This window comes from Stomoxys calcitrans, chromosome 1 (assembly GCF_963082655.1).
Source record: "Stomoxys calcitrans chromosome 1, idStoCalc2.1, whole genome shotgun sequence".
In the NCBI taxonomy this organism is placed as follows: Eukaryota; Metazoa; Arthropoda; class Insecta; order Diptera; family Muscidae; genus Stomoxys; species Stomoxys calcitrans.
The window spans coordinates 206,322,364-206,337,408 of record NC_081552.1 but is presented as its reverse complement, the minus strand read 5'-3'; the positions used below and the strand labels follow the sequence as shown (position 1 = coordinate 206,337,408).

General features: G+C 42.3%; 1 protein-coding gene across 1 annotated transcript; it reads right to left on the bottom strand.

Annotated features, from left to right (window-relative positions):
* Window positions 1–7,800: 7,800 nt before the first annotated feature.
* On the bottom strand, window positions 7,801–14,704 carry LOC106093128 (uncharacterized). The gene is made up of 3 exons (XM_013260130.2): window positions 14,540–14,704; window positions 8,117–8,472; window positions 7,801–8,002 (listed from the first exon to the last, which is right to left on the bottom strand). Exons 1-3 carry the CDS (start codon window positions 14,702–14,704, stop codon window positions 7,867–7,869), a joined length of 657 nt encoding a protein of 218 aa, XP_013115584.1. The 3' UTR covers window positions 7,801–7,866.
* Between the last annotated feature and the right edge of the window lie 341 nt (window positions 14,705–15,045).

Here is a 15,045-nt window from a genome sequence, read left to right as displayed (position 1 = left end):
AAAAACACTGTGCAAGTCCTTTATGAACAAAAACGACTTTCCCCATAAGCCAGAATGCAAACAGAATAGCAAATGATAACTGGCAAGTTCAGGCGTAATCCCCAAATGCCACAGTAGTCAAAGTTCCTTCATGCCATTGGTAATGGTAACATAGAGAGAACAAAGTTTATCCCTATCTAGCGTTAAATAGATTTTAAATAGATTTGAACGCGAACATGACTTTGACATGGCTATAGGGGCAAGCACAGAGGGAGCATATTCTATCTATCCCTTGCCAAAGCTTCGTCAAAGATGTTGGAGAGAACATGTTTTTTTTTTTTTTGTTTTGCTTCCAACTTATTCATAGTTTTATTTTGCTGGTACTATGTTCTTCTGTTCTCTACTTTTGTTTTTCTTGCTTCCTTCAGTTTTCCTAGAACTAAACTAAGAAAATCCTGGTATTAAATATTAAAGAAGGTATTATGTCTTCTCACCCACCCGCAAGTTGACACTGGCAACGATGCCAAGCGGCCAATATAATGTGGCAAATGAAACAACAACATTTGTTTGTATGTATGCATAAACGAGCGCATATTCAGGTGATAGTTATCAGCTTTGAGCCTTGTGTATGAGGCAATCCATGCTATTGGGTTGCCCAAAAAGTAATTGCGGATTTTTCATGTAGTCGGCGTTGGCAAATTTTTTCACAGCTTGTGACTCTGTAATTGCATTCTTTCTTCTGTCAGTTTTCAGCTGTTACTTTTAGCTTGCTTTAGAAAAAAAGTGTAAAAAAAGTATATTTGATTAAAGTTCATCAAAAAAAAAATCCGCAATTACTTTTTGGGCAACCCAATATATTCACATCATGCCTAGGATTTGCATGTACCTTGAAAAACTGGCAAATGTGGTATTTTACTCAAGCCCAGCAAGGCAAATTATGCAACACTAAAGACTTACAGACCTATCCGCTCTAATGTCCTTTCCACTCATAACCATGGAAAGTATTGTGGATAACATGGTCCTACTGTTGAGAACAACCAGCGAATGGCTCAGATACAAGCAGCATGCCTAAGCGAAGGTTAGGTGGTTAGGGACCACCCTTTATTAGGATGTGCATAAGCAGACAAATTCTTCGATGGCAATATGTGCACTTTGGTGGTATGCATCGACATCCACCAGTACCCAGTCCACCAGTTCCAGGTGCTAGGAATAGGGGGATAACATAAAATGAGTATAAGGGACAAAGTGCCCCAGGGGAAGCCGCAGGGGGACACTCGTCACTGCTATGGTTGACAACCATGACCCAATCCCTTGGCAGCCGGTTGTACGTACCACATTGACCCGATGAAAACCTTTATCGGCAAGGTCTGCCACCTGAGAGTACAACTACAACAACAACAACCATGATAAATCTGCTACGTATACGCACTGAGGAGGGATGTTAACGTGTCTGCTACGCTGACGATCCTCTAATTCTACCAAGAGATCCAAATTTGGAGAGGAGAGTCTCAGAGAGGGGTCAAGTGGCACTGGCTCCCAATCAAATACTGAGTGCCAATGATACTCGAGATGACAAGACGTGTTATTGACGCCTTCTAATAACCAATGGCCAACATCAACGGCTGTTCCCGGGTTAGGGACGGCTGGAGGTGAGCGTCAGATCTTGGAGCAAACGGTTAGCGACATCGTGAGATACATGTGCGTACCCACAAAACCCAAGCGGTTCGGGCGCTAGGCCTGTAAACCGTCCCCGGAAAACTAAAAGAAACACTCTGAGAAACAAAAGAATAGTAGAAACGGACCGCCTTAACATTGACGACCCAAGCAAATGAAAAGAGAATCATGATTTGTGGATTTGCAGCTGTATACCCGCACTCTTGATAGAGAAGACGCAGTATACGCGCTAGCAGATTGGTGATGCACAAGGCAGATATTACTGCCTTACAGGAAGTGCGATGGACTGGGAATGGCGTCACAACATCACCAAACGGTCACGTACTATACGCTAGCTGCCATAACCCGACTGTGGATTTGGGGTTAGTCGGAGACTGAAACATCTAGTCTCCGGTGGACAAGAGGCTAGCCACAATCCGCATAAAAACCAAATACTTCAACATCAGCCTTATTTGTGCCCATGCCCCGACGGACGAAGACAAGGACGACCAGACCAAGGAGATTTCTACGAGCGCTTAGAGAGAGAATACGAACGCTGCACCGCCTTTACTTTACTTTAAGAGGCTAGCCACAATCCGCATAAAAATCAAATTCTTCAACATCAGCCTTATTTGTGCCCATGCCCCGACGGACGAAGACAAGGATGAGCAGGCCAAGGATATTTCTACGAGCGCTTAGAGAGAGAATACGAACGCTGCACCGCCTTTACTTTACTTTAAGAGGCTAGCCACAATCCGCATAAAAACCAAATACTTCAACATCAGCCTTATTTGTGCCCATGACCCGACGGACGAAGACAAGAATGAGCAGACCAAGGATATTTCTACGAGCGCTTAGAGAGAGAATACAAACGATTCACCGCCTTTACTTTACTTTAATTGGCTATGACAGAATATTTTTTCCACTAGCCGAACGTAGAATAGCGTTCCAAGCGCTTCGTTCTTCTGCACTCATTCTAAAATCTCTGACACCAAGTTTCGAGGTGTCTCCCAGCACTTGATCTTTCCATCGGGGTTTTGGTTTTCCCTGTTGGCAGGTACCACAATGTTTGCTTTCAAAAGACTTCATTGGTAGGCCTTCTTCATTCATTCTGACAACATGACCTAGCCAACGCAGCCGTTGTCTTTTGATGCGTGTAACTATGCTATCGTCGTCATACAGCTCATACAGCTCGTGGTTCATACGTCGCCTATATTCTCCGTTAATGCAAACTGGTCCATATATTTTACGAAGAATCTTTCTCTCAAACACTCCAAGTACTGCCTCGTCTGCTTTCGCAAGTACCCATGCCTCAGAACCATATAACAACACCTGCAGTGCCAGTGTCTTGTATAGTGCAATCTTCTTGGGTCATACGGCGCCTATAATCTCCATTACGAAGATCTTTCTCTCAAACACTCCAAGTACTGCCTCGTCTGCTTTCGCAGGTACCCATGCCTCAGAACCATACAACAACACCTGCAGTGCCAGTGTCTTATATAGAGTAAGCTTCGTATAGTGTAATCTTCGTGGTTCATACGGCGCCTATATTCTCCATTACGAAGAAACTTTCTCTCAAACACTCCAAGTACTGCCTTTTCTGTTTTCGCAAGTACCCATGCTTCAGAACCATATAACAACACGTGCAGTGCCAGTGTGGTGGCCTTGTTTCTAAACTGCTTACTTAGTCCAAAGAAGCATCTGTTTGCCAGTATTATTCTTCGCTTAATCTCAAAACTGATGTCAAACGTTTCAGTTACGGCGGTGTCGAGGAAGATAACATTTCTGACTATCTCATTATAGTGGTTCTCAACTTTCTCCACTTTCTTTATCTGTTCGGTTGTGCAAGGCTTTTTGGGAGTTGAAACCATCCTTTTCGTCGTATCTCTATTTACTGCCAGACCCATTTTCACTGACTCTCTTTCGATTCTTTCAAAGGCTGCAGTTACTACTTCCGGTGACCGACCTATGATATCGATGTTGTCGGCATAGGCGAGTAGCATGTGTTCTCTTGTGATAAGTGTGCCATATCTATTCACATCTGCAACTCGTTTAATCTTTTCCAGTAGGATATTAAAGAGATCACTCGATAGGCTGTCTCCTTGTCTGAAACCTCGTTTGGTATTAAATGGTTCGGAGAGATTCTTTCCTATTCTTACTGAGGAACGCGTATCAGCAAGTGTCCATCCAGCAGAGTCTTATTAATTTTGCAGGGATACCAAACTCAGATATGGCTTAACATACCTTTGAACGTAAAGGAGCATCAAAGGCAGCTTTGTAGTCAACAAAGAGATGGTAGGTGTTGATTTGTACTTCTCTGCTCTTTTCCAGGATTTGGCGCAGTGTGAATATCTGGTCTAGGGTGGATTTGACAGGTCTTAAGCCGCATTAATAGGCCCAATTTTCTCATTGACTTTAGGTTTTAATCTTTCACACAATACGCTCGAGAGTATCTTGTATGCGATGGGAAGGAGACTTATTCCTCTGTAGTTTGCACATTCCGTCTTGTCTCCTTGCTTGTGTACGGGACATAATAAATAGTTCAGCGGGTAACCCGTCGGCTCCTGCTGCATTGTTGTTCTTTAGTCGGGTTACTGCTACTTGGACCTCATTCTGACTAGGAGGTAAACATTCTATACCATCATCAGGGATTGGTTCTGCGGTATCCTCTTCGCCGCCAACATCGGACACTAGCAGTTGGATAAAATGTTCTTTCCATATCCTCAGCATCCAACTGCTTCATGAAAGCACTCCTTGTTCCGATGATATAATGGCGCAGTGGCAAACTATTGCCCACTCCATGGAAAATGCCGCGAAATGAGTACTTGGTTACCGGAAGCCTCCTCCAAAAAACCCATGGTATGACCAAGAGTGTCGAGATGCTACTGAAGCCAAGAATGCGGCATATAGAGCAACCCTGCAATCAGTAGCAACGCACCAGATGAAGGAGAGGTTTCGAGACAAACAGAGAAAGGAGAAACGTCTATTTCGCAAAAAGAAAAAGGCAATAGGAAGACGTGAGTGTAAGCAAATGAATGACTCCTGTACATAGTCAGAATGATGTCCGGAAATACTACCAAAGAATTAAACATCTAACCGATTGCTTTGATGCAGGCACATCCACCTGCAGAGACAAAGAAGGAAATTTTGGAAGCTGACGCAGATAGCATGCTGATGATATGGAAATAACATTTTACCCAACTACTAGTGTCCGACGTGCTGGTGGTAGGAGGCCTCCGTAGCGCAGAGGTTAGCATGTCCACTTATGACGCTGAGCGCCTGGGGTCGAATCCTGGCGAGACCATCGTAACAAATTTTCAGTGGTGGTTTTCCCCTCCTAATGCTGGTAACATTTGTGAGGTACTATGCCATGTAAAACTTCTCTCCAAAGAGGTGTCGCACTGCGGGACGCCGTTCGGACTCGGCTATAAAAAGGATGTCCCTTATCATTGAGCTTAAACATAAATCGGACTGCACTCATTGATATGTGAGAAGTTTGCCCCTGTTCCTTGGCGGATTGTTCATGGGTAAAATTAGCATTTTGCTAGTGTCCGACGTTGGCGGCTAAGACGATACCGCAGATATTGGTTTCTACCGGGTAAATACCAAAAGGCATGAGTATTTATTAGGTAAATACCCAATAAATACCTTGAGGCAATAAATTGGCAATATTTCATCCGATTTCGATGAAATTTGGCACATTGAGTTCTGGTAGACCCCTAACCATTTCTGTGAAGTGTGATTCAGATCGGATTATAATAATTTTGGATATAGTTGGCCTCAGACCGACCGCTCGATCTCCCGATATATGGTATTGAGGCCATAAAAGATCCATTTTTTACCCGAATTCGATGAAATTTGGCACAGTGTGTTCTGGTAGACCCCTACCCATTCCTGTCAAATGTGGTACAGATCGGACCATATTTGGATATAGCTGCCATATAGACCGATCTCCCGATATAGCATTTTTCAACCAATTTCAATGAAATTTGGCACAGCGAATTCTGGTACCCCTCTAAAACCTTTGGTTTAATATCGTCCAGATCGGACCATATTTGGATATTGCGGCCATATAGACCGATCTCCAGATATGGAGTATTGATCTCATAAAAGGAGAATTTCCAATTTTGATGAAATTTGAAACAGTGAGTATACAAAGCATACGAAATCATCAAACATTGCTTGGAAAATATATTTTTGTCCAAGATATCGACAAATACCCAGCTTTTGTGTATAAATGGGTAAAACCCAGGTATTAACCCAATTTACCGGGTAAATACCTTTTGGGTATTTACCCATCGCCCATCTCTATTTGTGGGGTCTTAGACAAATATTTCGAGGAGTTACAAACAGTGGGCCACCGTAGCACAGAGTGTCTGCCTATGACGCTGAACTCCTGGGTTCGAATCCTGGCAAGACCATCAGAAACAATTTTCAGCGGTAGTTTTGCCTCCTAATGCTGGCAACATTTGTGAGGTACTATGCCATGTAAAACTTCCCTCCAGAGAGGTGACACAGGGGGTGCTGCTACACGCCGTTCGAACTCGGCTATAAAAAGGAGGCCCCTTATCATTGAGCTTAAACTTGAATCGGACTGCACTCATTGATAGAGAGTGAGAAGTTTGCCCCTGTTTTTTAGTGGAATGTTGGAAATGGGAAAAATTTAAATTTTTTACAAAAAGAATGACGAAATGGGGGTATACATCCTATGGTCGAGGATATAATTAAAAGACCAATATTTCCGAAACAATACGAGATATTGTAGACATCAAGCGCTCTTTTTTGTAGGGATTTTTGAGCACTATCTAGCACTCGCTCGGACCACCAAGGGCCTTGGAATTTTGCATTTGATCTCACCAATTCCTCAGCTTTGTCCATTTCATATTTCAAAAAAATATCTCAATTCGTTCTCACACAGCATATTTTTTCGATTTTCTTCTAATGTGTATCGGTCGATTATACTTCCTTAAATTGTTCCTTCCATTCGACCTTTCGTACGTGCTACAATCCGTTTGTCCGTATTTCCGTCCTTGTTTATCGAAGAACCTAACGCAACTCACTGTCCCAAATTTCGGCGATATCGTACAATAAATGCGCCTTTTATGGCTCCAATACCTTCAATCGAGAGATCGGTCTATATGGCAGCTACATCCAAATCTGAACCGATCTTTGCCAAATTAAAGAAGGATGTCGAAGGGTCTAACACAACTCACTGTCTCAAATTTTAGTGAAATTGGACAATAAATGTGCCTTTTTATGGGCCCAAAACCTTAAATCGCGAGATCGGTCTATACGGCAGCTTAATCCCAGACTGAACTAATCTGGATCAAATTGCAGAAATATGTCGAAGAGCCTAACTTAACATACTGTCCCAAATTTTGGCGACATCGGGCAATAAATGTGCCTTTTATGGCCCTAAAACCTTAAATCGAGAGATCGATCTTCAATATATGGCTGCAATATTCAAATCTGGTCCGATCAGAGCCAAATTGATGAAGGATGTCGACTGGCCTAACACAACTTACTGTCCAAAATTTCAGCAAAATCGGATAATAAATGTGGCTTTTATGAGCCGGGGACCCTAAATCGGCGGATCGGTCTATATGGGGGCTATATCAAGACATAGTCCGATATAGCACATTTTCGAATTTAACCTGCGTATGGAAAAAAAAGAATTTGCGCATAATTTCAGCTCAGCTTTCAACTCAGACTGTAGCGTGATTTCAACAGACAGACGGACGGAAATGGTTAGATGGTCTTAGATTTTTACTCTGATCAAGAGTATATATACTTTATGGGGTCTTAGACTCATATTTCGAGGTGTTGCGAACGGAGTGACGATATTGGTATACCCCCATCCTATGGTGGAGGGTATAAAAATAGTCTACAAAAAAGTCCATATTGCGCCCTTTTTCTACTGAACAGTACCACCGCCAATGAAGGGGAAAAGCAACACTAAACGCCATAGTCATTTCAAATAAAACTGCCCATATACTACCCACACTACGAATTTTATACATCTTTACACACGCACACAACCACACATTCACATTTATCCTATGGTATAAACAAATATTTAGGGAATTCATAAAATTGTTTGGTTGGGCTTTGGTTTGTTTATTTGTGTCGTCATCTTGGCATGTGGTAAGGATTTTATTTGACTCGGTAAACTTTCATTTTCTTCTTCTTCACATCACGGGCCAGGGGGACGAGTGAGGTGGTGCGACTTTAATATTAAATTTCATTGATGTATTGATCCAGGGGACTGCTGCCTGTGGGACATAAATAATACATTGTAAGGCAATCGACACCATATCGGCCGGCTTGCATGGCCATAACATATGATTTATCCAAATTCTCGTGGCCGGGCCTAAAGCGAAAACAATTAAATTGCAAGAATGGACAAAACTTAATTACAGTTACAATGTGATTTATTAAAGTTGGCAGGCAGGCAAGCAGGCAGACAGGCTTGCAGGCGACTTACGTTAGTATCACATCCAGCAGTTGAGCGAAAATACCCTCATGCCGTTGAACTTGGGCATTCTGGCATATGGCCCGCAATAGACATTGATGGCCATTGGCATTGTTCCGTGCCATATAGTCCTCCAGTACGGTGTAGAGAAACTCACGCGAACCATCGTCTTTGTTTTCACCCCAGTCTTCAAATCTTGACTTTATTTGCTTCAATGAACGTGCAAACGTATTCTCCCATTTGTCCCACGGGTAGAGGGGTTCCGTTGGAATTGTGTATTGACCGCCTTGCACATTAAACGAATACACCAAAGAGCGAAAGGGCACTGGATCTGCCAACGCAACTTGTATTGATGGTCCAATTGAAAGCTTAAAATTATTATTAAATTCAATATGGTTGTAATCGATTCAAATGACTGTTGTAACAAGTTTGGAAAGGGCTAATGTGAACTTAAAATCTGAAAAAATTTACTTTATTTTGATATCCGAAGGAGGGGCGGACCCTCCCCCATACCACAATTTTTAAAAACGCCACATCTCGGAGATTGTTGCACCGAAATTGTGTATGCCACCTTATGGTACCCCAAAAACACGAGATCAGTATAAAATTTTAGGGTCAAATAGCTTGGGGGGACGCCCCATCACAAAACACACCCGGACAGACATGTTTACCGAGTTTACGGACAATATGGGTATCAAATGAAAGGTATTTAAGAGTAGAGTACGAACTTGGTATACAAATATTGCCCAAAGTGTTTTGGGGGGTCCCTACCCCCAAAAAAACCCCCACAGGACTCTTTCACCGCTTTGGGCAATATGGTTATCAAATGAAAAGTGAATAAACGCAGAGTACAAATCAGAAATAAAAATGAATTCCTTGGTGTCTGAGGGTTCGAATCTAATGATGATGTAAGGATTCATGAATAAATTGTCTTTTGGGTCTCAGCCCGGGGGGGGGGGGGGAGGGAGGGAGGGTTGGGAGAGGGTCGCTTTGGACAACGACCCTCTTCCAATAAAAATAACACCAAACTGTCATGTTGGACGACGGAGAATATATTGTACTCAAATAAATGAATTAAAAATAAAAAGGCCGCCCCATCCCACATACCCCTCAAACTGGACATGTTGATGGATGGATTATGGCAAAAAGGCGTCTCATCTCATACACTCCCCCTGAACCACACATACATACCGACTATAGCAATATGTAGCTCAAATGTGATTTTCGGGAGTAGAGTATGAATCTGATATCCACTTTTGGGGCAAAGGGTTTGGCTGCTCCAATTAACCACCAAAACCAATAGAATAAAGTAGATCTAACATCCAAACTTTACTGGGCGGAGCCTCCCCTTACCCTATTTTCAAGAACGCCAGATCACGGAGATGGGTGGGGCGATTTACGCAAAATTTTGTTTGTTTATAATAACTCAAAAAAAAAAGAAATTTCGTATACTTATTTGGCTCAAATAAAGGGTATTTAAGGCTACAGCACGAATCTGGAGCACCACAGGCCCAAAAAAAGCTGCATACCGGACATATTTACCGACCATAGCAATATAAGGCTCAAATGAAAGGTATTTGGGAGTAGAGCATCAATATGATATCCACTTTGCGGCGAAATATCTGAAAGGACGTACCAGTACCCCCCATTAGGACGTTTTTCCTGACCTTGCCAGCATAGGGGTCAGATGAAATAAGAGAGCGAAAGAAGGCGCAGCGGAGTGGGCCCTGCTCAGCTAGTATTAAAAATGAATTTGCGTTTGCTTGAAATGTTCACTGATGGTGCATAATGATGCCGTGGTGAAAATAGGGTACCACATTTTTTGATATCTGAAGGGGGAGCGGACCCTCCCCCTTACCCTAATTTTCAGAAACGCCAGATCTCGGTAATGGGTCGGTAAACGATTTAAGCGAAATTTTGTGTGCTCTCTTATAGCAACCTAAACATTAAAATTTGGTATGCAAATTTCGGATGCGGTACCTAGGGTGGGCGCCCCACCCCAAAACCTACCAAATATATATATATACACCAATCAAGACAATATGGGACTCAAATGAAAGGTATTTAAGAGTAGAAAACGTATCTGATAACCAGTCGTCATACCAAGTGTTTGGGGGTCCAACCCAACCCCCAAAACCATTCTAAATCGGACATATTTACCCACCATGGCAATGTGTGACTCAAATGAAAGGAAACCCAAATGTAGTACCAAGTTTCTGGAAGTCCATTCCATCTCCAAAACGCCCTCAAATAAGACTTATTTACTGACCCTGGCAATATGGGGCTAAAATAAAATAATTCGAATCTGATATTAAATGTGGGACCAAGTGTTTGTGGGGCCGCCCCTCCCCAAAAACACCCCCCAAGTGGACAAATTTACGTCCTTAGCAATATGGGTTTAAAATGAAAGGTCTTTGAAAGTAAAGCAAGAATCTGATATCAATTTTCGGGAAAAAGTGTCTACGGGGCCACCCCACCCCCATAACACCACTCAAATATAACCTAATTGCTGACCATTGCAATGTGGGGCTCAAATAAGAGGTCTTTATAGAATAACATGAATCTGAGATATATTTTCAGGGCCAAGTCAATGAGTGGTTGTACCATCCCCCAAAACACCCTCCAAACAGGACATATTTCCCGACTATGGAAATATGGGGCTCAAATGAAAAGTATACGGGAGTAGACCATGAATGTGATTTAAACATTCAGGAGCAACTGTCTGAGGGACGTCCCACCCCAAAACAACCCCTAAATAGAACGCATTTACTCACCATGACAATTTGGATCTTAAAGAGAGTGGAGCTCGATATTGATAGTTTTTAGGGTCCATACCCAAATCGGACATATTTGCTGACCAAGGGGTTTGAATGAAAGGTATTTGATATTAGAACACTAATATGATATCCAATTTTAAGGCCAATGGCAATATGGGATTCAAATAAATGATATTTGAAAGTAGAGCACGATGTTGATTTATTTTCAGACTAAGTGTATGGCGGGCCACCCCGCTCCCTATATCGAACATATTTACGGAACATGTCAATCTGGGGCTCAAATGATAGTTATTGGGAAGTCGAGCACGAAATTGGCAACCACTTTTGGAACCAATTTTCTGGGGTTTTACCCCTTTCCCTAAACACCCACAAACAGCAATTATTTACTGATCACCACAATATGGAGCTAAAACAAAGGTATTTGGGAGTAGAATACGAATCTGATATCGAAATGTGGGGCCATGTATTTGGGGGCACCGCCCCTTTCCCACAACACTACCAAATGAGTGTTGGCAACCACTTTCGGGACCAATTTTCTGGTGTTTTACCCCTTTCCCTAAACACCCACAAACAGCAATTATTTACTGACCACCGCAATATGGCGCTAAAACAAAGGTATTTGGGAGTAGAATACGAATCTGATATCGAAATGTGGGACCATATATTTGGGGGCACCGCCCCTTTCCCACAACACTACCAAATGAGTAAAAATTTACCGACTATGGCCATAAGTGTCTCAAATAGAAGGTACTGGAGATTGGAGATTAGAAAACGAATTTGATAACCAAGTGTTTGGAGACGCCTCATCCCAAAAACTGTTCTTATTCCTATGGCAATCTGAGGAAACAGTGATTTGTTGTAAGCCTTCCGATATCCGATTTAAAGATGGTTCAGGTCGGACTTTATTAAGACAGCCATTTAGACCGATCGGCCGATTTAGGGTCTTAAGCCCATAAAAGCCGCAATTATTATCCGATTTCGCTGATATTTGAAATGGTGAGTTGTTATAAGCCTCCCGACATCCAATCTAAATTTGGTTCAGCAAAAAAAATTAGTACCACCAGATTTCTACATAAAAATATTCACAAAGCCACTTGGCTGTCACCCGACCAAAGCACGAGGAACCAAATTGATCACGATAGATGGAAGGCATTCATCCAGCGTGTTAGATGTACGATCGATCCGTGGAGCGAATATAGATTCGGAGCATTACCTTGTCGCAGCAATGGTTCGCATCCGTTTGAACATGGCGAGGAAAGTACGATCTGACACTGCACGGAAGCTGTTGTTCCGATGATATAATGACGCAGTTGCAAACTATTTCCCACTCCGTGAAAAAAGTCGCAAAATCCATTCTTGGGTACAGGAAGCCTACCCCAAGAAACCCATGGCACGACCAAGAGTATCGAGATGCTACTGAAACCAAGAATGCGGCATTGAGAGCAACCCTGCAATCAGTAGCAACGCGCCAGATGAAGGAAAGGTATCGGGAGAAAAGGAGAGAGGAGAAAAGTCTATTCCACAGAAAGAAAAATAAAATGGAAAGATGTGAGTGTGAAGGAAAGGAAAGGTATCGAGAGAAAAGGAGAGAGGAGAAACGTCTATTCCGCAGAAAGAAAAAGGAAAATGGAAAGACGTGAGTGTGAGCGAATTGAGATGTACAGGTGTCAGAAAGAAGTTCGGAAATTCTACAAAAGAATTAAACATAAAAATGATGGCTTTGGTGCAGGCACATCCTCCTGCAAAGCAAAAGAAGGAAATCTGGTAACTGACACAAAAACCTGGTAACTGGAAAGAACATTTTACCCAACTGCTAGTGTCCGACGTTGGCGGCGAAGAGGATACCGCAGAACCAATCCCTAATGATGGTATAAAATGTTTACCACCTTGTCAGAATGAGGTGCAAGTAGCAGTAACCCGACTAAAGAACAACAAGGCAGCAGGAGCCGACGGGTTACCCGCTGAACTATTTAAGACCGAAGGCGACACGCTGATAAGGCGTATGTATCAGCTTATCTGCGCAATCTGGCTAGAAGAACGCATACCCGATGATTGGAACCTCAGCATAGTATGTGCCGTACACAATAAAGGAGACAAGACGGAATGTGCCAACTACAGAGGAATAAATTTCCTCTACATCGCATAAAGGATAATATCGAGTGTACTGTGTGAAAGATTAAAAACTAAAGTCGATGAGATAATGGGACCCTATTAATGCGGCTTCAGACCTGGTAAATCCACCCTGGACCAGATATTCACACTACACGGAAGTCATAACTGCAGCCTTTGAAAGAATCGAAAGAGAATCAGTGAAAATGGGTCTGACAGTAAATGAAGATAAGACGAAATGGATGGTTTTAACTTCCAAAAAGCCTTACACAACGAAGCAGATAAAGAAAATGGAGAAAGTTGGGTACCACTACTATGAGACAGTCAGTAACTTTACCTACCTCGGCACCGCCGCAACCGAAACGGTTGGCACCAATTTTAAGATAAAGCGAAGAATAATACTGGCATACAGATGCTACTTTGGATTAACTAAGCAGTTTAGAAACAAGACCACCTCTGGGCAGACGAAGATTACACTTTACAAGACACTGGCACTCCACATGTTGTTATATGGTTCTGAGGCATGGGTACTTGCGAAAGCAGATGAGGCAGTACTTGGAGTGTTTAAGAGAAAGGTTCTTCGTGAACCACGAAGATTACACAATACAAGACACTGGCACTGCACGTGTTGTTATATGGTTCTGATGGGCATGGGTACTTGCGAAAGCAGACGAGGTAGTACTTGGAGTGTTTGAGAGAAAGGTTCTTCGTAATGGAAAATATAGGCGCCGTATGAACCACGAAGATTACACCATACAAGACACTGGCACTGCACGTGTTTTTATATGGTTCTGAGGCATGGGTACTTGCGAAAGCAGACGAGGCAGTACTTGGAGTGTTTCAGAGAAAAAGGTCTTCGTAATGGAGAATATAGGCGCCGTATGAACCACGAAGTTTACACCATACAAGACACTGGCACTGTTGTTATACGGTTCTGAGGCATGGGTACTTGCGAAAGCGGACGAGGCAGTACTTGGAGTGTTTGAGAGAAAGGTTCTTTGTTATGGAGAATATAGGCGCCGTATGTACCAAGAGTTGTATGACTGACGACGATAACATAGTTATACGTATCATAATACAGCGGCTGCATTGGCTAGGTCATGTTGTCAGAATGGATGAAGAAGCTCCAGCAAAGAAGTCTTTTGAAGGCAAACACGATAGTACACGCAAACCGTAACAACCAAAAGTCCGATGCAGTATGCGCACTTATGGCTATAGTAGTGTAAACTTTGTGATTTCCATAAATTTTCGCACGAGATTTCCTTACCGTCAACAAGGTATTACCCATATATGTTCTTAAAAATTTGACCAGATCAATATGTATCTTGCATGTACAGTCGATTTAACATTTTTCTTCGAAAATGATTAAAGTACAAACACTTGTTCCTTTATCTACTAAATCCTCAATAGTCGAGCAACAAAACTTTTTCTATCATTTAAAGCGTACAATTCCTTGACACTCAGGGAAAAAATCCAAGCCAGCAGTTTGCGCCACATTTCTTTTCTTATTAAAACAGTCATTAAAATCTCATGAATTGCATCTGCTTACCTTGATGATGCCACCATTTGTAAATACCAATCCACGTCGCTCACGGTGTCGACGAAATGCCTTCAAATTGTCAGTGGTGGTCGTCTCCCTGAGCGCCCTCACCACCAAAAAGCTGTTAACCAAAATGAATACCAAACTCAGCCGGAAAACCAAGAAATGGTCCATGCTGATGATGGTATTTATAAGAACGATGCTAAGGTTGATGATGATTCCAGAGATATGGGGTCTATGCGGACAGCAACACATTCGAATGACTTAATGCGACTGATTGAGTTGTTAAAATTTCTAGGGACTTCAATATTATGGTTGGCTGAACGAACGAGACGACTCATAGCACAACAAACAAATTAACACCCACCACAACACCGCAAAACATTTGAGCATTCAATTATGGTCTAATTTCAATAATGCAGGGAAGTGAATGTGCTACCAGGGAACCAATAAATGGAATGGAATAATGAATTGATTTGTTAGCATATTGGTAACGTGAATTTCCATTAAAGAGG

Bases quoted from the DNA above. Each gene is read 5' to 3' on its own strand.
- LOC106093128 (XM_013260130.2), bottom strand. From the start codon at position 14,704: ATGGACCATTTCTTGGTTTTCCGGCTGAGTTTGGTATTCATTTTGGTT. The intron at 8,473-14,539 runs GTAAGCAGATGC...AATAATTTTAAG, and splicing joins CAAATGGTGGCATCATCAAG to CTTTCAATTGGACCATCAAT. The intron at 8,003-8,116 runs GTAAGTCGCCTG...TTTTCGCTTTAG, and splicing joins CTGCTGGATGTGATACTAAC to GCCCGGCCACGAGAATTTGG.